The sequence below is a fragment of the Crotalus tigris genome, unplaced genomic scaffold (assembly GCF_016545835.1).
Source record: "Crotalus tigris isolate CLP2741 ecotype Arizona unplaced genomic scaffold, ASM1654583v1 scf7180000024287.791202, whole genome shotgun sequence".
In the NCBI taxonomy this organism is placed as follows: domain Eukaryota; kingdom Metazoa; phylum Chordata; class Lepidosauria; order Squamata; family Viperidae; genus Crotalus; species Crotalus tigris.
The window spans coordinates 408,081-433,068 of NW_024100460.1; the positions used below are offsets into that span (position 1 = coordinate 408,081).

Consider the following 24,988-nt stretch of genomic DNA (forward strand, 5'->3'; position numbering starts at 1 on the left):
AAGCTATCTTATGCCAAGAAATATACAGTAGCTCATTTTATACATGTCACTAAACCATAACCAACCTTTATTAATGTCAAGAGCTGGCTTCACACACAAGTTAAATAAAAGTCAAGTAAAACACATTATGACTAAAAGTTATGCATGAACCTAGCTACAATTTAATTTGTGCAATCACATTTGAGTTCTTTTTAGAATATTGTAATTACACTAGTGTATAAATTTTGGGCCATTTTTGTCATATTCAAAACATTTGGAATCCATGCAAATACTGAATTCTAATGGGAATTCAGGAACAAACATTAAGGACTTGGTATGATTTGGTCAAAATTAAACATTTTAACAATCTTTAAGTTTAGTGGGAGCTAAGCACATCTAAACTTCTCTTCCATTTCCATTTTAATCCCCATACTTGGTTGGATTGTACTCTATAGAGAAATCAGCTTTTAAGACTGAAAGGTTTTGAATTGTTAGTTCCTACGGTAACACTTTGTTCATGACTATTCTCCATGAAATTGCACAGATTGCATAATAACTCCCCTCAATCCATTGACTCGAAGTGTACAAAGCATCCAAGAGCATAATAAAACTTTGATTTGACAGATTTCAGTAATCTACAACAGCAGCCCCAACCTTTTGTGGGGAAGGGGGGTTTCACACATGCAACCTAATCCTGTGCATGCACAAATACAGTTTTGAATGCTTGCCTGCGGCCCAGGGGTTGGGGATCCCTGAACTACAGTATTTGACTCAATGAATCAGTTTACTTCAAAATTATGTTTGGATACCCAATTTACTAAACCACGGCTGGACTTCCGGTTTGCATCATGGCAGGACGGGACGCTGGAAGGCAGGGCTCTGCCTTCCGCACCTGATTTTGCCCTAAAAAGGGCCTAAAATTGTCCCAAAGAGATGATGAAGAGAAGGGGTGCCTTGTCGACCACGGAAAGATGGTGGTCTTTCTGTTCGATCCAAGGAAAGCGCTCCAAACCATCAGGGGAATGACCTGCTACATTCATCTGCCTAGCCATTAGCTGCTGACAACTGAAGAGGAAAAAGCATTACATAATACATTGTAAACAGCATGTCTGGGTAAGAATATTGATCCTTTCTTTACTATTTTACAACTGAATTTCCTGGGAAAGGCTCCCAAGAAGCGAAAAACCTCCTAATGTATATGGAAGCAGGGTTTTAATTTTATGGGGGACAGAAACATACAATATTGAAGTGGAAGTAATATAAAGCTACAGTTTTGATAAATTTGAGAACTGAGATAACTGTTAAGATTATCTTAACATTGAGACGAAATATAAGAAATCAGTCCTTTCTTTTAAGAATGGAAAATGGACTTTGAATGGAAGACTTTTAGATATACCGTATATGCCGGCGTATAAGACACTCCTGGAAGCGCTAAACTCAGCGCCAAAGACGGGGGTTGTCTTATACGCCGAGTCATACGCCGGAAATACTGGTAGTTTCCGGCGTATAAGACGACGTTCTAGGAATGTGGCTCGGTGACAAAGCCGGGGGTCGTCTTATACGCCGGGTTGCCTAATACGCCGGCATATACGGTAATTAGACTTTTACAATGAAAGATATGATTTAGAATTAAGATAGTATTTTTTCTTTTTTGATATGGGAAATATGAAGATAGGAGGATTGATTTGAATAAAATTTTCAGCTATATAAATGTAATTAATATTGAGGAAATCATAATTGATAAAGATATTTCAAATACTGATGGGAAATCAAACTTTAACAAGAGTATGAAAAACAAGATATTAATTAATGAATTGACATTATTGACTTATGAATTGATATTATTGTTATTAATAAAATATGATGAAGATGCTTATATCTAACTTTGTATACATTAACAGTACCAAAATCTGTAATGGTATAATGAAGGGAAAATGGAAAAAATATGGAGAAGAAAGGAGGGTCAGGGAAAAAATACTGGATTGTGTAGTATTGAACAGATTTATATTGAAAACGTTAATGTTAAATATTTGAACTCAGACAACAGGTTGTTTACTAAGCACTAAAGACTGTAATTTTTTAAAAAAATAATAAAACTTTTATTAAAAAAGGAGCAATTGAGGCTGTAATTCCTAAGCTGGGGGAGTGGCTCAACATATCCCAGGAACAACATCAGAGCTCTCTGTCTAAAGAATGCAGTGCTAGAAGCAGCTAAGATGCTGTGTAGAAGCCTCAAATATCAGACCACTCAGAGAAGACCCTGGATTAAGGAAGACACAGACCATCCATAAAGGTAAGAAGGAAATTTTATACACACATACATACATATGTACATACAATGTATTTGTGTTTGTGTATGTTTTGTAACTGCGAACCAAAACAAAGCAGGGACTAGCTATTCATATTATCCAAACAGTACCAAAGTCAGCACATAATGGAATGGAAGGCGAGCCATTCCAGTGCTAGCTAAAGGTTTCCCCTGTTCAACCATGACCGACTCAAGGGGGAAGTGCTCATAACTCAGCCAAGGGAGTCTGCGTTGTCTGAGAGATGTTTCCGTCATCATGTGGCCAGCATGAAAATAGGGAACCCAGTAACATTCCCGCTTATTTATCTAACCACACTTGCATGCTTTTCAATTGCTAGGTTGCAGGAGCTGCAGTTTCATCCTATCCCATTATGCCAGGATTGTAGCCAAGCAGAAAGCAAAAGAATACAAATAGAAATGTGATTATATAGCAGTGCCATGATACAACATACAAAGCCTAATAACCCACTAACCATACATCCACATGAATTAATTATGAAATGTACACATTGATGTGCAGAGATGATGGAATATTTATACCATATCATTTTATTCAATGTATGCACACACGTTTTGTGTATACACACACACACACACACACACACACTAGCTTTTAAAGATTTTTCCTACTGAAAGCTCCTGGCTTTCTTTAAAGTAGCATAAAATCAGAGTGCTCATTGCTTGTGCCAAGGATAAGAGAAGGAGGTATTGTATAACTAACTGTGTACAAATATAGTTATGGACACCAACAAGCAAATAAAGAATCAATAAAGAAGTAATTGCAGTTTGGCAATTTGCAGCTGCCAAAAGGTTTGATTTCTTTTTCTAAAACATACCTCTCCGTCACTGTAATTTATTTTCTAAACTCTAACTTCAAGAAATAACCAATTTATTAAGATCTGATATATAGTTAAAAAAGCAATCTAGTCTTCTTATACAGCATTATCCACTGGCCTGAATAAAAATATTTTTATTGAGAATTTTCACTTGAACAAAAGAAAAATAACATTATGGATGCTACAGTTTCTGTGCCTCAGACTCCAACAATTACACTTGGTGACACATGTGTCTCTACTCTCAGTTTAGCAGATGGTACCTTAAACTTTTGGATTTCCATCTGTACCGTTAATAATTCTATAGAGGAATCCAAGAAAAAATTAGCGAGCTGGAACAAATAAATAATGTGCATTCCAGGAAAGAGGGACTGGGGTGGGAGGTGGGGGGCAGGAAGCGTTGTTCCACTATTAATGTTAGAGAATTCCCATATTTCCATAAGGAGTGTTGAGACAGATGCAGAATAAAACAATGGGCAACTATGCCCAAATTTTTAAAACCTATAATTATGAAAGGAGGAAAAAAAGAATTGGGGTCTTTTCTGAACAGGTAGGCATCCAATGTTCTCTAGTGAGTGAAAACTTCAGAGTAAAGCAGAAGATGGACGCCTTCTGGCTTTATGGAGCAATACCTGAAATGACAATCTTTAATGGGCATGAGTAGGGGTCACGATGGGTCAGACATGACTTCGCAACTAACAACAACCACAAGGTAACTACTAAGTATATAGGCATACAGGTTACACCAGAACAGGTAGAGTTTTTCATGGCTGCGAACAGCAACAGTTAGGAGCAGTAGTACAGGAACAATTGTAGGGAACATAAACAAAACAGAATATGAAAAACTCACATACTTTTTTTCAAAAGTTCTTTAAGAAAAACAGTCAACAAAAATTTGTTGGTAGCACTGGAACATCATTGAATTGATTGTACAAAAAAAAAAATCTAGATGATGAGCTTTATTGAAAGCTGGAAATATTTCAAAAGACATGAAATCAATGGTTGAATCTCATTTGAATATACCCCAAGAAGCTTACTGTATCTATCCCAGTTTCCAAAAACTCAATGTCTAAACTTTTGTGAGAGATCCACAGCTTATTCCAAAGTGACACAGTGCTATTATAGAGTAGAGCCTTTGGTATTCCAAGCAAGCATTAAAGTTGACATTAACTCTAATTCCAGCATGATTTAAAAAAAAAAAAAAACTGAACTCTACTCGCATGAAGTGAAGTTAGTCTAAGGAATTTTGAAATAAATATTGCAAATGTATTCTTCTATAACTCAGCCAGAGTTGCATGATTGGTACTATTGTAATCATGACTAAATCAAAAGCAATTTCCAGTTGAAGTCATGAAATCTATTCGTCATTCTCTACATTTCCATCATGCCCTTTAGAAAATATGTTTTTCAAAACTCTCTCTCTCTCTCTCTCTATCTATCTATATATATATATATACTAGTTCAGAAGACTAGACATATTCTAATACCTGCAATGCCCACTAGTGTCTACTGGTAGGATTGTACAAAACATTTGCAAGAGGTGTTTTCATAGTGTGCGTAGAAGCTTTCCTTGAAACATTTAAGTAGCCATTTCTTTTGAAAGCTGTCACCAGTAGTCTGTCCACTTTTCTACAGGTCCTTGTTGACGTGTTGTCTGTGCTGCACATGTGCAGTGAGATAATTGGGAATATTCCTCAGAAAAATCTTCATCAGGTCCAGTCCAAGCTGGAAATAAATAAAATGGAGGCTGTTGGAAAGAAGGTTCTTGTTTATCTAGTTGCCAGAAACTTCAGTGACATAGCATCTTGCTGAGGTGACTGACAAAATGGAACTGAGAGTGGTGGGTTTTTATACCTTCTTGGGCTTTATATCTGGAGTTATTCCTTTTTCTGTGCAATGTACTTTGACCTGAGCTTGAGTGTGCCCTTTTGGTATTCTAATGGAGTGGGTTAATCCTATTATATCCTAAAGGTCATGTTCCTGTTCTTGGAGTCTTTGTTTTTCTAATCCCATCAACTCAAACTTTCTCTGGGGCTGTGGATGAAGGCATTTTACTGATGAATAGGTGGCCCCAAATCTGCATTTCTAAAAGCTGGCCTGCTTGGGGGAAGGAGACTGGGGGCTGGTTTCTGCCTAAGTTTTTTCTCCATTATTTCTTTGGGGAAATATAATATTCTGCCTTTTTTTAAAATATCCCCCCAAAATATTTCCTTCTTTAGGAGGGTGGGTGGGTGGGTGCTGACTTCCAACAGTGGCTAATGAATTTAGCTTCCCATTTTCTTTTGGTGCTAACTGGCTAGAGCTGGGGTTTGCAAACTTTGTGGGTATCTTGACCGCCAAAACTTTCTGTTGCCCCCACCCATATTCCAGGAGATCTGATCATTCAGACTTGAAATCCTTTCAGAACTAGTTTCAGATTTTGCTTTAAAAACCAGCAGCCAGTTTATTCAGGCAGAATGAATGTTCTGACAGTGAACCAGTATATACCAGCATGTGTACCCAAAGCTAGATCTTTCAAAATTTGGTCCCATTCTGCCAGGAAAAATAATGGCTGTCTTTTCTAGAATAAGCAGCAACATGGTCTTGGCACTTGTATGCAAGTGACATGGCTTGCTGATGTAAAATTGGATTGCTGCCAGAATTCACTCTCCCTTTGTTTACAGTCAACAGTTGTCATGGTGTAATCACTGAGGTACTTGAGTAGGTCTGGGGAGTGAGGTTCAATTCCACTTTCTTTCTCACTTCACAAGGTGGTTGTTCTGGGGATAAAAATGAAGGAAAATTCCCATGTAAGCCCCTTTGAGCTCCTGAAGAAAGGTAAATCTAACAAATAATAAAGACTATAGTCATTAAAAGAGAAAGGTAGCAAGTCTTGAAAAGAAAAATATATCCAGCCTAATTTTTATTATTATAATTTCTGCTTTTAAACATAGATGCTGTAATTCGGACAATCTCCTGCTATCATGCATACATGAGTTATACAGTGTTCTATTTCTATTGTTCTATATATTCCTTTCTATTATCCTTTACTTTCAATAAAACTGTACCCTTAAAACAAATGGGTGTTAACGCTGCATGTGACATCAGAAGTGTGTTAATGTTAAATTTAATTTAATGTTCAAATTATTGTCGAGGGCAATGGGATGGCTATCGCTATATGTCTACGTCCAGCCCTACGTGCCATTCATTTCAGTGGCCGTACCAACTGATTTTTTTTCCTAAAGAGTAATTTTGCTCATTTGCTAAATAGACTTGCTTGGGAGGCATCCGCGATTTCTACACTTTTTCAGCGGAAGGAATTAGCGATACACAGCTAAACATCGACATCCTCAAACTTATGTTAATCTAGCAGGGTTTGTAGAAGTGATTTCTTTACGCCCCGTAAACGCTCACCTCTGAGTTAGGAAGAGGAATTGATCCAACGTATTGCTAAACTCGACTTAATAGGATGCGAAGTCCTATTTGAACGGAACGGAACTAAGCAGCTGGGTGACCGTCGATCCAGCCGAGAGGGTTAAAGTGTGGGACTCGGTCTTATTCGCCCGGGTTCAGAAAAGCAGATAGATACTTTTGCTTCTTTAAGGAGACGCGTGTGCTTCTCGCTTCGTGAATATGGTGAGCTGTAGTGTGCATGGGGGATTCGGGGCGAAAAACCGACAAGAAGCTCTCTAATTTAGAGCCTTAGATTGGTTAATGTTGGTGGGTGGGTATTTTTTTCGAGTTGAGGTGAAAAGCATCGTCCTTTATTTCAGTGGACTCAGCAACAGACACCTCAAAGTTTCGATGGCCTTTTAAGTAACCACAAACTTTATGCCGAAATATATTTGCTTTGCTTTTTAATATATTTCAAACATTGTGCTTGTGTATGCATTTGTGGTGAACAAGATCTTACGCTTGACAAGAATTAAATTACTCTTGTTTCAGAGTAAACAGAGATTGCAATGGAACTCCTTAATTCTACTTCCAAGTTGAAACTTCATACAACATCACTGTATTTATTTGATAAGTTAGTTTAATCATAGCCCTGGCAAAAGACTGCTTACACACGATAGGGAAATTTTGTACTAAGTGTTCTCTTTATTAATCCACTAAGATTATTAACACTAAATTAATTGACTTTTCCATTGAGATTATTATTAGATTTGTTTGCTGCGCATCTAACTTTGAAGATTATGTTTTCCTATTACATTTTTACAGTGTTGCTACAAAGAATTTAGAGTTGTGTTCTATATAAACTAGACAGAGTAAAACTTATCTCTTTTAATGGATTGCAATCAGGAAAATCTAACAGGTGTATTAGACATGGAGGTTTCATTTTTTTGAATCGGGGAAATCCTTTTTACTAACGGATATTTTCCATAAACTTTCAAGTGTATCTTTGAATATTTTCTACAAACTTTCAACTTTTAAACATCTGAACAATTAACATCTATTATGCTATATTATACAAAATTTTCTTTAGGTTAAAATTGTGTTTGGTTTACTTAATGTTTAATAATAATTTTATTTATATAAATGGTTTTAAGCTGTCTATTAGGGCATGTGGTTCATTTAACAATTATACAGCAAAATCCTCTTCATTTCAGCATCTGATGAGTACAGACACATATCCTTGTAATTTTCTTGTAGTAAAAACGTAAGTAATTTGCTTTAGTTAACTTTCACATTTTTTTTTTTAAAACCTAGCCCTTAAATTTCTTGGCGGCCTCTCTTCCAAATACTAACCAGACTGGTTCCCTCTTAGTTTTTTCTAGATTAGTGAAGGTTGGCTAGATGCTCAAGAGTTGAGAATTAGAGAATTAGGTTCTGGCCTATCCTTAGTAGACAGCTCCGCATTTGGGGGAGAGGTAGGGGATAAAAAAGTCAGCCATGCAGTTGTTTCCTTGTGGAGTGCTATTTTTTTTAACCCCTTGATATTTAATGATTACATAAAACTACACAGCAAGATCATGATCAGTTTGGAGCATTTTTTCATCAGTAAGCTGATGACAGTGTGCATATGGTGATAGAAATATGTTGGTGAAAATGTATGGTGATATCATATAAAGCAGGGACCATGGATCGGTACCGGGCCACAGCATGCCAGCAGCCAGTCCACACAAACAAGCAAAGCCCCATCCATTTGATGCAGGCAGCACACAAAACCAGGCACCCTCCGGTCTGCAGAAAAACCTCTCCATGGAACTGGTCCCTGGTGCCCAAAAGGTTGGGGACCTCTGATATAAAGTCATGATTATTACTTGTGTCCCGGCATGTGACACAAATATGTAAATTGTGTCATTTGTAGGATGTACTCTCCACTGATGTCTATAGCATTCAAATGCTGATCTGAAAAGGCAGCTATATATAAATTAGTGTACCTGGATTATCTGGGTGATTGCAGTAGGGCATGGAAATATATATATATATATATGATTATTTATTTAAATTTCTTTTTTTGCTGACAAAGAGTTAAAGAATTAAGTGGGAGACTAGAATAGCTATTTTGAGCTAGAACTATAGCAGTCTAGCAGTCAAAATGCCAAGGTGCAATCAATCAGACAGGTCTGTCTGAAAAACTTTTTGATTATTTATAATTTCTACCTTTAAAGTATTACGTATACATAGATCGACCAAAGGGGCATTGCACATTTTTTGCCTTAGTTCCTGGTTTATGTTGAACTAATTCCTAAATATTCTCAGCTGTTCTCATATATGAAATATTATATAGAGCTCATACATAAAATTTCCATCACGAAGAGCTCTTACTGAATTTGGCAGCCACATTTCAATCCAGGTTTGTGCCTATTCATATAACTCAATCCTATTTGCTTAATGTTCTCTAAATGATAATTGTATGGATATCTTTATGCATACAATTTCAATTTTCAATAACCTATTGAAAACAAAAAAATGATCTGGACACAGCTTGCCTGTCATAAAGTTGACTGTACTTCTCAAATTTTAACCCTAACCCTAACCAATTGTTGACAGAGAGTACGGAAATTGCAGTTTGGAGTATAAGAGAAATAAATGATAATGATCATGATTTTTTTTTTTAAAAAAACCCAGACCTTTTACATATTTGTGAAACTAAGAGAAACTGAAATGGTATAATACATCTGTATGAAGACAGTTTTGTACAATTGATGTATACTTTTAAAGGGTTAAATTTATATGTTTATTCATTAATAAAAGGGTTAAAATGTATGTCAAATATGAATTGAAATCATTGTTGTAGTTTAACATGAAACTAGAAATTCATAGTGGAATTGTAGAGTATTAGAAATCAGTTCAAAGTTTCAAATTTGAAAAAGGTGAGATTTGCTACAGTCTTTATATTTCCTGGATTACAAGACTTGGAATTTCATTTCATCCTTTCCTGAATTTCTTGATTAACTCCATCCAACAATTGATTGTGTTACTAGTATATTGGTGAAATTGAATATTTTTAATCCATTAGTTGTCCATTGAAAAGAAACATGGGAAAAAAGATCCTGCCCAGGACAAGAATTGCCTTCATGAAATTATTTTTTCTCTGTTCACATAGGTCTAGCTCAGCGGTTCTCAACCTATGGGTCGCGACCCCATTTGGGGTCGATCGCCCATTTTTCGGGGGTCGCCAAAGGCGGCGATCCGCCATTTTTTGCGGTGCCGTGCACACGTGCCGCGCATGGGGCGGCGCCCTGCACACGCACCGTGCATGGGGGAGCGCTGCGCATGCGCGCCACGCATGGGGGGAGCGCCGTGCACGCGTGCCGCGCATGGGGGGCCCGTCGCGCATGCGCATCACACATTGGGGCGGCGCCACGCATGCGTGCCGCATGTGGGAGGCCGCCCCCATGCGCGCGGCCCGGCGCATGCGCAGAACGTTTGTGTGACGGGGGTCGCCGTCACACAAACGTTGAGAAGCACTGGTCTAGCTCAATTGCTTTGTACAGGAAACTAGTGGATTTAACTCCACTAGTCGTTGCTGTCAATAGAGCATGGTGCTCATCATGCTGTCTGAAGATGTTTTCATGGTCATATTGGCCTGCATGACATCACATTCCTTCCCTATTGGCGAAGTGGTACCTATTTATTTACTCACATCTGCATGCTTTCAAATAGTTAGATGGACAAGAGCTAAGTGAAGACAGGCGCTCATCCTGCCACACAACTCTCAGATCTCGAACCTGGACTTTCCAGCTGACAAGCCCATTTTCTTAATCACTGAGCCATCCCACTACTGTAATATTAAACAAAGAGAAAATATCACAGATTTTTCTACATAGTAATTTTATCAGTCTAAATTATATATTAAAAATATAACTTTGATTATTTCTCCTTATGTGTATTTTTATTACTTCTTCAGTATTCTTTTTGAGTTCTATGATTAGAATGCATTCATCTTTCATTCTTTTTGTAGTTGGTGACTAAAGCTAAAATGCTTCCTATATGCCACCTCCAGATTGCTGAGAAAGACATACAAAAGCTGTAAAAAACTGATGGTATTTTCATGAGCTTATAATGAAGGAATAGCAAATCGGTTGATTATCGGTATAGAGTCTGAGAATAATTTAGGAACAGTACTGATTTCCATAATTTTTTTAGAAGACCTCTTTTTATTTGGAAAGGAAGTACAGAAATATACAAATAAGATCCTTATAACGATCTTCTATAGTTATGAATATGGTAGATGTTGACTGATGTTTGAAACTTAAATAACTGATTATTTTTGTTATGTTTCAGATGAGGGTAGTTGAAGTAGTTCTATTAAATGCTGTTATTATTTTGTCTCATTGTTTCAGCCAAAAACTCCCAGAGCAAAAGGAGGGGAGCATGAGAAGAAAGCCATCCATCCTTACAGCAGAAAAGCTGCTCAGCTTACTAAAGAAGCACATAGACAAGTTAAAAAGGAGAAGTAAGTTTTTACATACTTCTGATGTTGCGTGGTATCTGGGAATAATATTCTTGCTTTAGTAATATTGATGGCTCAGTAGTTAAAGATGCTGAGCTTACCGGCTTGAAAGCTGACAGCCAGGGTTCAAGACCCGAGCGCTGCACAATGGGGTGTGCTTGCCTCAGCTCCTGCCCACCAGTTTGAAAGCATTCAAATGCAAGTAGATAAATAGATACCACTTCGGTGGGAAGGTAAGAGCTTTTCATATGCCTCGGCATACAGTCATGCTGACTATTGAAGTATCTTCAGACAACATTGGCTCCCTTGGTTAAAAAATGGAGATAAGCTCTACCTCCTAGAGTCAGATCCAACTGACAGGGGAAACCTTTACATTTACCTTACTAATCTTACAACTTCTTTCAGGATGCATTAAAAATGAGATAAACATATAAGCACAAATTATAGTAATCCATTACTGTCCAGTACCTAAGATTTTTCATCATTTGCAGTGATATTAACCATGATTGATCTTACTAAAAGTATAATATATTTCTAAAATTCTTTCATTTTGATCATGTGACACACTCAAAACTGATCCTGCTCTGATCAGTTAGCTGGTAGAAAGTAGATAATGGATTTTCTATTGCTACTAAAATTTTAAAACTGTAGTCTGTGGCAGAGTCACCGATAGAAATGCCTTTCTCCAATATTCCTGGTCAAGATTAGTGACAAAGAGAAGTTAATATATGTGGGTAACCCACAGCTCCAGATTTTACAACTGAAATAGAATTCCTTATAATCTTGATGCAATTTCTGTGCAAATAATCTTCACTATTAACAGTATAATACAATACAATATTATAATGACTTCACTTTAAAATCTACTTTAGATGATCTTTTACCAGTAATTATTTGATTTTAAACAATTTTGGCCTGGTGCTTTGGAAATAAATGTGATAGAACTATTGCCACTATTGTATGTAAAAATGTATTAAAGTTCTGGTTTATGATAATATGAGATATTTGTATCCTATAGGTTATATTTGTCATACAGACTTTGGTGCAATATATTTAAAGGCAGATATGTAGAACTTAATCTTACATTAATGCAGAGTGGGCTTCAGATTTTCTCCTTTCCTCCAGAGCATTTGCTTTGTACTTTCTGTTCATTTAACATAAGAAAGTTCAATGTTATAATGAGAACTTACTTTGTTCGTATTGCTGTTTCATCTCACTAAGAGACTTTGTAGACGTGCAGGAGTTTTTTCCCTTCTCCTGAGAATTTCTAATGAGAAGAGGTTTTAGCAAGTCACTGTGTCTTCACACAGCAGACAGAAATGGGTTTTATTTTCTTAATAAAACAGTCTGTTCAGTATTTTTAAAATGTTTTCTTCTGATCATTAATCTACTAATTTTCTGATTCTGTATAACTCTTAAATTTTGAGTCACAATCAGTGCAGCCATTTGTTTATTAAATATTGTTGGGAGTACTATTACAGAAATATGCCCGTGTATTATGCACATTTTCCTCAATAAATAAATGTACAAATATAGTATTTACCTTATTTATTTGTGTTCGCTTTATCTAGTTTTAGGACTTGTATGGAAAACAGATCATGCTTAAGTTATATTTATACAGGAATATAAGTATTTAAAGCAGGGATCCCAACCTTTCCGGGTTGGTAGCCCGGAGGAGGGGAAGGGGAAAAGAGCGGATGGTTTTGTGGTGGGGGAGGTGCACACACAGGCTTGTGTGTGCACGAGCACCCCTTGTGCGAATGGGGCCAAGAGCACCCATGGTGTTCGCGTGAGTGAGGCCCTGAGTGACCGCAACTCTCATTTGAGTGAAGCCTAAAACGCCTGCGATGCTTGCGTGAGTGGGACTGTGCACGTGTGCACAAATGCACGTGCACTAGCAAGCCACTCATGTGGCCCCATTATGAATAAGCTACAGCCCAGTAGTGAGCTGTGGCCCACAGGTTCGAGACCCCTGATTTAAAGAGTTCAGAAACTTGTAAGCACCACTGAACCTATAATTCAACAATATTGTCAACAAGTCTCTCATCTTAATCACTTTATAACATGGTAAAATATGAGTTAGATGGTTGTTTGGGGTGCTTTTCTGATGTTTTGATATTAATTTCTGTAATCTCAGAGTTTTTGTGTGCCATAGGGAATTGTTTATGTTAAGGCAGATATTAAAATATATATTGTAAACAACTTTATGTACTTAATCACGGTCCTTACCATTTAGGGATAAGAATTCACTTGGTAAATAAAGTAAATTTCTCCTCTTTCAGAACAAAATGCTTCATATGCTTCTGTGTTTACATATAAATGAAATATTTTTTTAAAATTAATTCTTGTATTGTTTCTTCAATTTATTTACTTTGTTCAATTGGCTGTGCATATTTTAGAAGTTAGATTGTGCTATTGCAGTGGTTCTCAACCTGTGGGTCGGGACCCCATTTGGGGTCAAACGACCATTTCACGGGGGTCGCCAAACAACGCAGTCGCCATTTTTTTCCCCTTTTCCTTAGCTGTGCTACTCCCTTTTATTCTATTGGCTTTTGAAAGCCAATAGACTCTCTTGAATAGAGTCTAATTCTATTTTCTTTCAAAAGCCAATAGGAATTGTCCAGGCTGTCTCTGCCCTGCTGAGCCCACCAAAAGTTCCATTCTGCAAACGGTGCTGCACCAGTTGAGTAGTCCTCGACTTACAACCGGTTGAGTAGTACTCGACTTACGACCGGTTGGGGGTCGCAGCATTAAAAACGTTGAGAACCACTGTGCTATTGTAATTACTAAATATGTCATGAGATTGCAACAAAACAAAGTTATTAAATAAATACATTGCAAATATTTTTTTTACTTTTGCAGATTGAAAAATGAAAAGGCCTTTCGTATCAGCATTGTGGGTAAGTGTAATTTATATTTTCAGATTTTGTTAAATTTATCTTTGTAGCATATCTTCAAGTATTTCCTTGGAAGAAGTTTTATCCAGTGCTAATATTTTTTTTAGCTTTATATCAATTATGAACTCGGTTTAACATTAGGTATCCTATGTTACTATTACTTGGAATTTTGGAATACTGTTTATTTTGTACAGTTCTGATTTTTTTATTAGTATTTTCAATAATATTTGGAATTTTGCATAATTCATAAACTTTAAAAGAATGTTAATTACTTTTTAATAGTTAAAGTTATTAGCTTTTTATCTTCAAATGTAAAGCATATATCTTTGAAATTGTATGTGAGAAACAAAAGCATTTTTAACAAACGTAAATATTCTATATTAGTAAATAAAATCATTTATTACATTTATATCTTTAATTCTTTTTATAAATAACCAGATAATTTTTTTCTTCAATGGAAAGTACACTAGCTGTTCTGGCAATGGATAGTACACTAGCTGGCTTTTTTTTAAAAAAAAAAAAAATCAGAAAGGAGAACTTTTGGTGAAGGTTCATTGTGTACTAAACATCTCCAAAGGAATAGACTTGACATTACGGCCAGATCATCAGCCAGATGGTGAGTGCTGGCTGACAGAATATTTCTGAAAAAAGGAGAGATCGTAACATTATCCACTTGTACTCGTCACAGGTATGTCTTGTGAGTAAATTGCAGGAACAGAATTTTTGTGGTTGGCTGATGAAGCGAGGAGCAGAGAGTTGATGGATTCTAACCAAGCTCTTAGCTGTAATATATTCTATGTGCACACAAGGTTCCCCAAACCATGTTTCTTAATCACTTCTGGAACTTGCTTTTTAATTGCTTTCTAGCTATTAGGAACCTATGCAATGACACATCTTTAGCGAAGGAAGTTTTAAATATAAATTTAAGGCATATACAGAAAAAGGTGATTAAAACATCTAATTTGGAAAGTTACAAATAGATTGAAGGTCTGGATGAATTTGAAATAAGATTCTGAAAATAAGAATTCGTCCCTTGGGGAAATGCTGTTGCTTTGAATGCTTAAAAAAAGAAACACGATAGGATGGGACTTTGATAGCTGGACACTAGAGGGAGCCAGAAAGAAGATTACAATTAAATGAAAAGAACACATTTGATTTACTAATAAAGAATATAAAAAAGTACTTTAACGTTGGATATATTGAAGGGTATTTTGAAACAATAGTTTCATAAGTGTACCATTATAGACTGGGTTTAAAAGATATTATGGAAGAGGAAGAAATTCAGATAGAATAGAATAGAGCTGGAAGGGACCTTGGAGATCTTCTAGTCTAGCCCCCTGCTCAAGCAGGAGAACCTATATCATTTCAGACAGTGACTGTCCAGTCTCTTCTTAAAAATCTCCAGTGATGGAGCGCCCACGATTTCTGAAGGCAAGCTGTTCCACTGCTTAATGGTCCTCACTGTTAGGACATTTCTCCTAGAGAAAGGTTGCTTCTCTCTTTGATCAGTTTCCAACCGTTGTTTCTTGTCCTGCCCTCTGGTGCTTTGGAGAATAGTTTGGCCCCCTCTTCTTTGTAACAGCCCCTCAAATACTGGAATACTGCTATCATGTCACTCCTATTTCTTCTTTTCTTTAGACTAGCCAAACCCAAGTCCTGCAGCCGTTCTTCGTATGTTTTAGTCTCTAGGCATTTGATCATTTTAGTTACTCTTCTCTGAACTTTTTCCAAGGTCTCAACATCTTTTTTGTAGTATGGTGACCAAAATTGGTTGAGGTTTTATTAGACAAGACTGAGATTGATTTGAAAGTGAATTTAAAAATGACAGTCTAAAAGAATGATGTGGAAAAAATGCTGCACTGGATATATAAATGAAACTGGCTGATGACTTTATAATTTAAAGGAGATAGACAAACAATAAACCAAAAGAGTAATCTGGATAACTTTTCCACATTTTATTTACAAAAAAAGCATTGTTAAAGATATGGACATGTTGACTGTAGTATCACCTAAACCAGGGGTCCCCAACCCCCGGTCCGTGGACCAGTACTGGGCTGTGGCATGCCCACAACCGATCCGCACAAACAAGCAAAATCCCATCCGTGGGATGCAGAACTGGTCCCTGCTGCCTAAAAGGTTGGGGACCTCTGACCTAAACATTTCAGCACAGTTGAAATGCTTATTTCAGTGCCTCAGCTTCAATTTCTTCACTGACAGTGGAGAATTAACTAAAAGACCACAAAAAATGTTGCTACAACTGCCTAAATGCTGGGCAGATTTGCAAAACAGAGTTCTAAATGTTGTAGCAACATTTTTTGTGGTCTTTCAGTTAATTCTCCACTGTCAGTGAAGAAATTGAAGCTGTGGCACTGAAATAAAACAAGCCTTCAAATCAATCATAAAATAATTACAGACAAGAAAGGTGAGGGCTTTATAATGACCATCATAATCCCACGCCTGACATTAAAACTTGATATCAATGCATTCAAGGAGCCCCCTAAAATTTGTGAACTAGAAGGTTTCTGTGAAGAAGAATGAGGGAAAAAAACTCCAAAAGCAATAAGAGGAATATGCTTTACTGGTTCTGGCATAGCTGTTTTTTGGGCAAAACCCTGACTGAAATCTTGTCAACACATTTGTATCTTCTGTATTTACTCTTATTTTGAAATTGTAAACAAATGCCATCTAAATTTTAAATCCAGTACATGTACAGATTTGCAAAAAGATGTGTTTAGTTTTGTACCGTGTAGAAGTTTTTCAGTTTTCGTTTACCTAGAAATTCATTGGAAAACATCATTGGACTAGCGGATTGCAAAACTTGTACATATAACTGTGCTATAGTATTTGCATGCACTACTTGTCTATTTCTCTTGCGTTGTCTTTAATCCTAAAAAAGTATATGCTAAGCATTTGAATTACCTGACTGAGCACTATTGCCTTTTTTTCTAGAATGAAATCCAGTTCCTTTCTGTCATTCTATAATTCTATAAATTAATGTTTAAATTGCATGGAAAATATGGTTCGCGTTGTCTTTCCTTGTTATTACTGTAGGAAGTTAGATCTAGATTCATTAGTCCTTTCTTAGTAAAATATCCTGGAAAAATGAATGCATAATATAAAACCTTCTTTTTGGCAATAATACCAAAGACCTAATTGAAGCAGATGCTTAGTTTTTAGACAGTAACAATGAGCATATGAAAAATTTCCAATGGTAGTAGACTTTAGTTCTTTTATGGGATTAATAATTTAGTATTGTTTTATATTTTTATTAACATTTGTAGTAGAAGCATACAAACATGAAAACAACTTCAAAGATGGGCAGGAAATTATAAACTGAATAATACATTTTTAGTTTTGTTTACATTTTTATAGATTTTACAAATATCTTACTGTTTTGATATGTTCATGTACATGTAGAAGTATACACTTGTATAATCTCGCATGTGATTTTGTGCCTACATTAAACAAATGTAGTTCAAAAATTATGTGATATGCTTTTTTCATAAATATATGTGTTATTTTTCATGATTAAAGTAGTTCTTTTTAAAAAGAATATTTGTGATCAGTAGCTAAAATATATGTTTTTAATACATTGGATATGTTAATGAATTGGAATAATTAACATTCCTGTTATATTTAACAGAAATATTGAATATCGGAATGTACCGTGAACTTTTTTTTTTTTTTTGCAGGTGAAAAATTGCTTTGGTTTCAACACCACCTTGATCCGGACAAAATGGAATACACAAAAAAAGAAGCTTCTGAATTAGTAGAAAAGTAGGTTTATAGCAAGTGAACAAAATGTTTGGAACAAGGTTGTTGAGTTGATGTTCATAATTTTATCCGCTTGGTATGTTTTTCAAATTCAAAACAATACCCTGTTTTGTGTGATGTACTAGAACATCAGTTGGTATATGCCATCTTTATTATTTATTCACACAGTGTAATTTTAACATTTCATATACGTTAATTATCATAAGTAATTAGAAACAGTTAAATTAACTGTTCTAATATAATTGTTTTCTGGAATAATACATACTTGTTGTATACTATTTGTAGACAACTTTTGAAGATATCTTTAGCTTCAAATATCCTGTTTCTGGATTTTGTAAACGAACTGTTATTTATTTTAAATATGAGCTGAAATTAAAAAGCAACCTTAGTTTGCAACATATACAGAGTAGTTTGAGAGTATATATATATATATATTGCTTTTAAAAAATCTTTTCCTGCTAAAGAAAGCTATGCTATTAATTCTTTTGTTTAAAATCTGGATGGTTAATGAGATTAAGACAGAGAAGTACCTTGCTTCTTATATTCCCTTCATAATTTTAAATATCAGTATTTTTGTATATATTCTTTATTTAATATTCAAGACGATTTACTGTTTCTAAATAATTGAGAAGTATTACTTTTTTAAAAAATTAATGTTCCTAAAATGACCATTTATTGTGTTTTAGTTATTTGCAGAGATTCCGTGATGAGTTGGAACAGATTGAACTGCACAACAGCATTAAAGGACGACAGTCCAGACAGCATAGTTCCAGGGAAACCGTAATCAAGCAGACTATGGAACGTGAACGACAGCAATATGAAGGCTATGGCATCGGTATGCTGTGCTAAAAAGTAATCTGTTATTAAAATGTGCCCAGAATGTAAGAACTCTGCATAAAAGAACAGTAACACATGTAAATAAATGTTAATTGTTTTCTCATATATTACTCATACTTTATTCTCTGTCTGCTGTTGGACTTTACATGAGCTTGACCTTCAGATATCAGCTTCTCAAATCATTTATTTTACTGAAGAAAGCTGCACGGTGGGTAATCTGTGTAAGCCCTTTTAAATTGTGGTAGTTAATTTGATGCATGCAGAATATTCTTTAAAAAAATAGATGGCCAGTATTATCTTGTTTCTGATAAATTGATACAAGTTTATATGAGTTTGTTTGAAAAATTCAATCTCTCTTTCTCTTTGTTAATTTGGTTATAATTTGAGAAAAATGGTTTATACTGCTAGACAGTGTTATTAGAGATGGTAATATTTTTATTGTCTTTTATTGAGAAGAAATGACTATTCAATGGTATGACTTCCCTTTCTTTCCCAGTATTCACCATTCATTAGTTTCTCTTATCAGTTAATTATAATTTCATCTGGAAAAATTAGGTGCTTTTCCAAATTTGATGTGAAACATTTAAGTGGTAAATTAGACTAATTGATTAAAGTTGCTTAATTGCTTAAAATAATATCTTCAATATGGCAGCATGTATTTTTTTTTCCTTTGTGGCAAATACAGTTTTCTCCTGATAAAGTACTTAATATAATACATATACATAATCTAATAAACACAAATAGAGACATCCAGAGAACAAGAGGTGCATATTCACTTGGTGTGATAACATTTCTTTCTGTCAACTTGAGCTTCTTAAAATTGAAGTCAATCAGATTTATATGCAAATTCTCAGTGTTTCTGATTTATCTAATTCTCTGTCTAGACCAGGGGTGGGGAACCTGGGCCCTTTTATGACTTGTGGACTTCAACTGGCTGGTTCAGGAATTCTGGGAGTTGAAGTCCACAAGTCGTAAAAGGGCCCAGGTTCCCCACCCCTGCCTTAGACAGTCACTTCCAGTGGTCATGCTCCATGCAGGACCAGAGGCATCCCTCCTACCCCATGTCTTACTGGCTGGGGACTTCTGGGAGTTGAAGTCCACAAGTTGTAAAAGGGCCAAGGTTCCCCACCTCTGGTCTAGACCTATATGCCAATGCCTCTCTTTTAAAATATATATATATGAGGCAGTAACTATGTTTTAAAAACTTCAGTTATGGTTTTTTTGTAATCTTGATTTTGAAATATTAGAGTTTGATATTAGAGCTCAAAAGCTGTAATTTATAGAACCATGGACAAATTTTTGAGTGCAACTGAATTTGCCAGGATTAAAATTTTAGTCCAAACCCGTGTCTTTTACTAAAAAGTTGAAGCTAGATAAGGCAGATATGTGCAAACTTGGATTTATGGGATGTAATTTAGTTTTGTAATCCAACCACAGGTTCTATCAAATGGAATATGGTGTGATGCCTGGAATTAACACTTCCGAAACCAGAAATTTATTTTTAATAATGGAGGAGAACAACACTTGGGAAAAAGCTTATCTTAAGTGACATGGTTCCGAAAGAAAGCAGATTTTCAAAGAATTTAGAGACTTTTTCCTCTAAAAGAAACTTTTATTATTCTGCATAGCTTCGGCACTAACAAAGTTAAGCCAGAAACTGAATCCTCCCTCCCCCAAGCGTCTATAACCAAGCATAACTCACTCCTTCATTTTACAGTCATCAATCACATTCTCCAATTAATGTGAAGCGTGAGGTGTCCCTCCCTTGCAGCTGAGCTGACCTTGGCCACACTGTGCTCAGACATTGTTATGGTTAACTACATACTTTCTCACCCCTTAAACTACTGCTATCTGTATTAACCCTAGAAATACTATACGGCTAAATAAAACAGGTTTGCTTCTTCATATATGGCAAGCAAGAACATCCGATGTTGGCAGTCTTGACATTAAGCTTTCTTCATTTTAACAAATTAGGATAGCAAAATGTTGCTGCTATTATTGTTAAAATTTGGAGAGATCTTTTCTTTGTTGTCTTGTCACCAGGTTTTCTAGCAGTATATTAATGTGCCTGTTGCATTTTTAAAAATTTAAATATTTTATTTTAACAAATTTTACAGAAAAAAATAGAACAAATGCACAAAAAAGGAAAGAAATATATGAAAAAACTACCAAAATGAAACCAAATAAGCAAGCAAACTAACAGAAAGATGGAAACTTTATATTTGTAAAATGTTAATCAAATGTCAAATTCCATACAGTATTAACCTTGTGAACTCTAAAACGTCCTCCTTCCGTTTGTATTCAAGATGGACAGTGATTAATATTTATATGTTACTTATATGTAAAGGTGTAGGTCTATACATACTATATACTAGTATGTTTAAATGTGTGTTATATATGTGTACACTTTGAGAGCAAGCAACTAAATTTCATTTTTAATGTGTGCCGTTATGCCCACAGTAAAAAATGACAATAAAGGTCTATCTATCTGTCTGTCTGTCTGTCTATCTGCCTAACTATCTACCTATCAACTGTCTGTCTGTCTGTCTGTCTGTCTGTGTCTGTCTGTCGGTCGGTCTGTCTATCTATCTATCTATCTATCTATCTATCTATCTATCTATCTATCTATCTATCTATCTATCTATCTATCTGTCAAATAGGTTTTTAAATGAGTTGCTAACATTATAAAATATGCCACAGAAAAATATATTGAGTCATTTTTTGACTAATAAGATTGCTTTTTCAAAAACAGTAAGTTCCACTTCTCGTGAATCCAGTTTAATATCAAGAACACAGGTAGTCTTCGACTTATAACCACAACTGGGACCAGAATTTCCATTGCTAAGAGAGTTGACTGTTAAGTGAGTCATGCTTAAGTTTATGACCTTTTTTGCCCACTGTTGTTAAGCGAATTGCTGCAGTTGTTAAATCAAATCTGACTTCCTCCATTGACTTTGCTTGTTGGAAGCTAGCAAATGGCAATCATAGGCCCTCCAAGGTTCTGCAATTGTCGGAAATACATGCCAGTTGCTAATTACCCAAATTTTGACTATGGGATATTGTCATAGTTGTAAGTACAAGGACTGATCATAATTTACTTTTTTTAGGGCCATTGTAACTTCGAACAGTCACTAAATGAATGGTTATAAATTGAGACTACCTGTAGCACTATTTCAAATCCTCAGAATAATTAGCATTGATGGCCTAATACAACCATAACTCATCGGTCAAATGCCAAACTTTTGGGATATAATTTAACATACTAATATCTTTAGCACAAACATATCCCCTAATGTATTGTATTCCCAGTACATTAAAATATACTGCAACCAATTTTGGTCACCATATTACAAAAAAGATATTGAGACCTTGGAAAAAGTTCAGAGAAGAGCAATTAAAATGATCAAAGGCCTGGAGACTAAAACATGAAGAACGGCTGCAGGACTTGGGTTTGTCTAGTCTAAAAAGAAATATGGATGACATGATAGCAGTATTCCAGTATTTGAGGGGCTGCCACAAAGAAGGGGGGGTCAAATTATTCTCCAAAGCACCAGAAGGAAGGACAAGAAACAATGGTTGGAAACTGATCAAAGAGAGAAGCAACCAGGAATTAAGGAAAAACTTCCTAACAGTGAGGACAATTAACCAGTGGAGCAGCTTGCCTCCAGAAATCATGGACGCTCCATCACTAGAGATTTTTAAGAAGACAGTCACTTGTCTGAGATGGTATAGGTTCTCCTGCTTGAGCAGGGGGCTGGACTAGAAGACCTCCAAGGTCCTTCCAGCTTCTGTTCTGTTCTGTTCTATTTTTATTTCTATTTCTATTATTTCTATTCCATTCCATTCCATTCTAAAATATTATTCCAAAAATATTTCAAAGATTCAGAAGACCAAATCATATGAGTAAATGATTATCATATTTTTTTTTACATTGCTAACAAAGTAAATCTAATATCCATCCTTTTGAATGTATTGTTGGGATATCCTATAAATTTGAAATAAGATATTTTGATGAATCAGTTTTAATTGCCAAAATGAGCAAAATAAACAGATGAGTTGGTCGTTAACAAAATAACAAGACAGTTGAAGATCACTAATTTTTTAATTTCCTTACTTTTAATCTATTGCTTGATATAGATTCAATTTCTTTCCACAGAAATCCCTGACATTGTAAACTGTAAACATCTTCGATATTTCAGGTGAGTTATTTTCTAACTACCTCCAAATGGGACGGGCAGGGATACATTACTCCAGGATAATTTCTGTCTATTTTCTTTTGAGATACTTTCCCCAGGCTACAATAGTTAGGATCAGTTTATAAAGTAGGTTGATCCATTTTACATATAAATTGGACCCAGAATATTTTGATTTTTCTTTAATTTGGTATGGGTGTCATATTTAAATATTGTACACCCATTTTAGAGTATACATGGTAGTTTTCCTGTGTTTCCTGCATCATAGGAATTTCAGTAAAGTCTTTTGAAAACATCTCTTCTAATTAGATGGGTTTATTCCAGTGTTCTTTCCAATCTTTATTTTAAAATAGGAGAAATGATTGATCGTCAACATAAATATTATAGTTTCCATCATGTAATACTTGTCATTTTTCTTCCATTTCTACCAGAGACTGGGATGGTGACCTGAAGAAGCTACCAAATATTAAAATGAGAAAGTTATCCAGTAAAGATGTTTGCAGTAGTAGAATGGAGAAAGCAAACGTTGAAGCTGGAAATGAATTGTCTGCAGCACAGGATGTGGACTAAAGAGAATTCGCTGGATATCTGAAAACAGATTGGCAAACCAGTGTTTTAACTGTCTATGGCAGAAAGAAACAAGAAACTTTCAGTCAACCATGAGTACCTGCAATTCTGACAGTTTATATACTGTACTTTATAATACAGCAATGTCTTTTGGAAAAACAAAATAGTGCAATGTGTGTAAGGTTCATAAAAATGCTTGATATTACACTGATAGAGCCAAATTCTGATTAGTCAAAATTAATTATTCTAATGCAACAAAACAGCCAACAGATTCTCAGAAAGAAAAAGTCAAATATCTTCCATCTCACCTACTATCTTTCCCCAGTTGTTGTTCTTCAAGAGAAAGTACTGATCTGATTTTCATTACAATTGTTGGAGCAAAGTATCTTTAGGAGTGAACTTAAATGCATCTTTCCATATACCTTTTTTAATAGTGTATTCTGGCATTGGTCTTTCCTGAAGCTGCAGGTTGGGACCATAGCTCATAACATCACTTCAGAATGGGGATTAAGAAATGTAGTCTGATTTGATGGCAGGTACTATTAAGAATTCTATATAAAGCTTAAGATACCTTTTTGCCTTAAATTCTTCCAAACAATAAAAATGCATAAAGGGAGGTTTCCTATTCTCTTAACACACCACATTTAGCTCTTTTCTTTTTATAAAAAGCTATCCTGATAAGCATACATAGATACACAATTGTGTGTCCCAGTATCTAATTTATTTACAATATTCTGTTGAATTGGAAAGAATAAAATACAGATTGTAAAATAAGATTGGAAAGAGTAAAATATGGGCTATAAAACAGTACTGAACAAAGCATACTAGCCAGTATGTTTAAGTTATCATTTTGGATTTGACCCTTGGGTTCTTTAGTTGAACAATGTTCTATGTCAGTGGTTCTCAACCTTTTTAATGCCGCGACCCCCCAATCAGTCGTAAGTCAAGGACTACTCAACTGGTGCAGCACCGTTTGCAGAATGGGACTTTTGGTGGGCTCAGCAGGGCAGAGACAGCCTGGACAATTCCTATTGGCTTTTGAAAGCCAATAGAATTAGACTCTATTCAAATCTAATTTTAAGGAAAAGCTAAGGAAAATGGCGGACTGCGTTGTTTGGCGACCCCCGTGAAATGGTCGTTTGACCCCAAATGGGGTCCCGACCCACAGGTTGAGAACCACTGTTCTATGTGGTAACTTGTAATATTTTCATAATTATTACTAATTTTTGGACAAGCAAAAAACTTGATTCCACAAGTTTGGCTTCAGAGAACCTATTAGTGGGCTTTCTACTTCAGTATTGATCTCTTTTTAAAACAAAGTTCCTTAACACTGATTTATAAATCAGATCTTGAAGTACAAATTCAGGCTACTGAACTGACATTTAAACTACATTCCTGAAGAATGGGGGAAAGAGAATGCAATTCTGATTTTCTTTTCTAGCCTCTAAAATTAAAACTGTTGCTCAGAAAAAGGACTGGACTTCATTTGGTTTTAACCAGGCCGTTCCTTGCTCAATCTAATGTCATCTGAAGCACTGAGACTGAGCTTTCGTTTAAAACACACATGTAAAATTTGGTGCAAATTCTCAGGGCATGGGATAAGGCAATGACATCCTCCAGTTTGAAACTTCAGACTGGAGTTCTGAAGTTCTTCAGACTAGAATTATAAAATACATAATAGAAATATGACTAGTTTCTATTAAAAGAAATAATTCATACCC

General features: G+C 35.5%; 1 protein-coding gene and 1 long non-coding RNA gene across 2 annotated transcripts; one reads left to right on the plus strand and one right to left on the minus strand.

The window, feature by feature from the left end:
• Positions 1-3,578: 3,578 nt before the first annotated feature.
• Positions 3,579-6,628, minus strand: LOC120299290. Its single transcript, XR_005554378.1, has 2 exons — positions 6,514-6,628; positions 3,579-4,845 (listed from the first exon to the last, which is right to left on the minus strand). It is a non-coding gene; the product is annotated as an uncharacterized LOC120299290 (long non-coding RNA).
• TMA16 (translation machinery associated 16 homolog) lies at positions 6,583-24,985 on the plus strand. The gene is made up of 7 exons (XM_039323949.1): positions 6,583-6,735; positions 10,890-11,002; positions 13,862-13,899; positions 17,589-17,673; positions 18,357-18,505; positions 22,664-22,706; positions 23,132-24,985. The coding sequence occupies exons 1-7, from the start codon at positions 6,733-6,735 to the stop codon at positions 23,268-23,270; spliced, it is 570 nt and encodes a 189-aa protein (XP_039179883.1). The 5' UTR covers positions 6,583-6,732; the 3' UTR covers positions 23,271-24,985.
• The last annotated feature ends 3 nt before the right edge of the window (positions 24,986-24,988 follow it).

What these genes read in the sequence shown, in the direction of transcription:
- TMA16 (XM_039323949.1), top strand. An exon ending in CTTTCGTATCAGCATTGTGG is followed by an intron (nt 13,900 to 17,588) that starts GTAAGTGTAATT and finishes TTTTTTTTGCAG; the next exon opens with GTGAAAAATTGCTTTGGTTT. An exon ending in AAACATCTTCGATATTTCAG is followed by an intron (nt 22,707 to 23,131) that starts GTGAGTTATTTT and finishes CATTTCTACCAG; the next exon opens with AGACTGGGATGGTGACCTGA.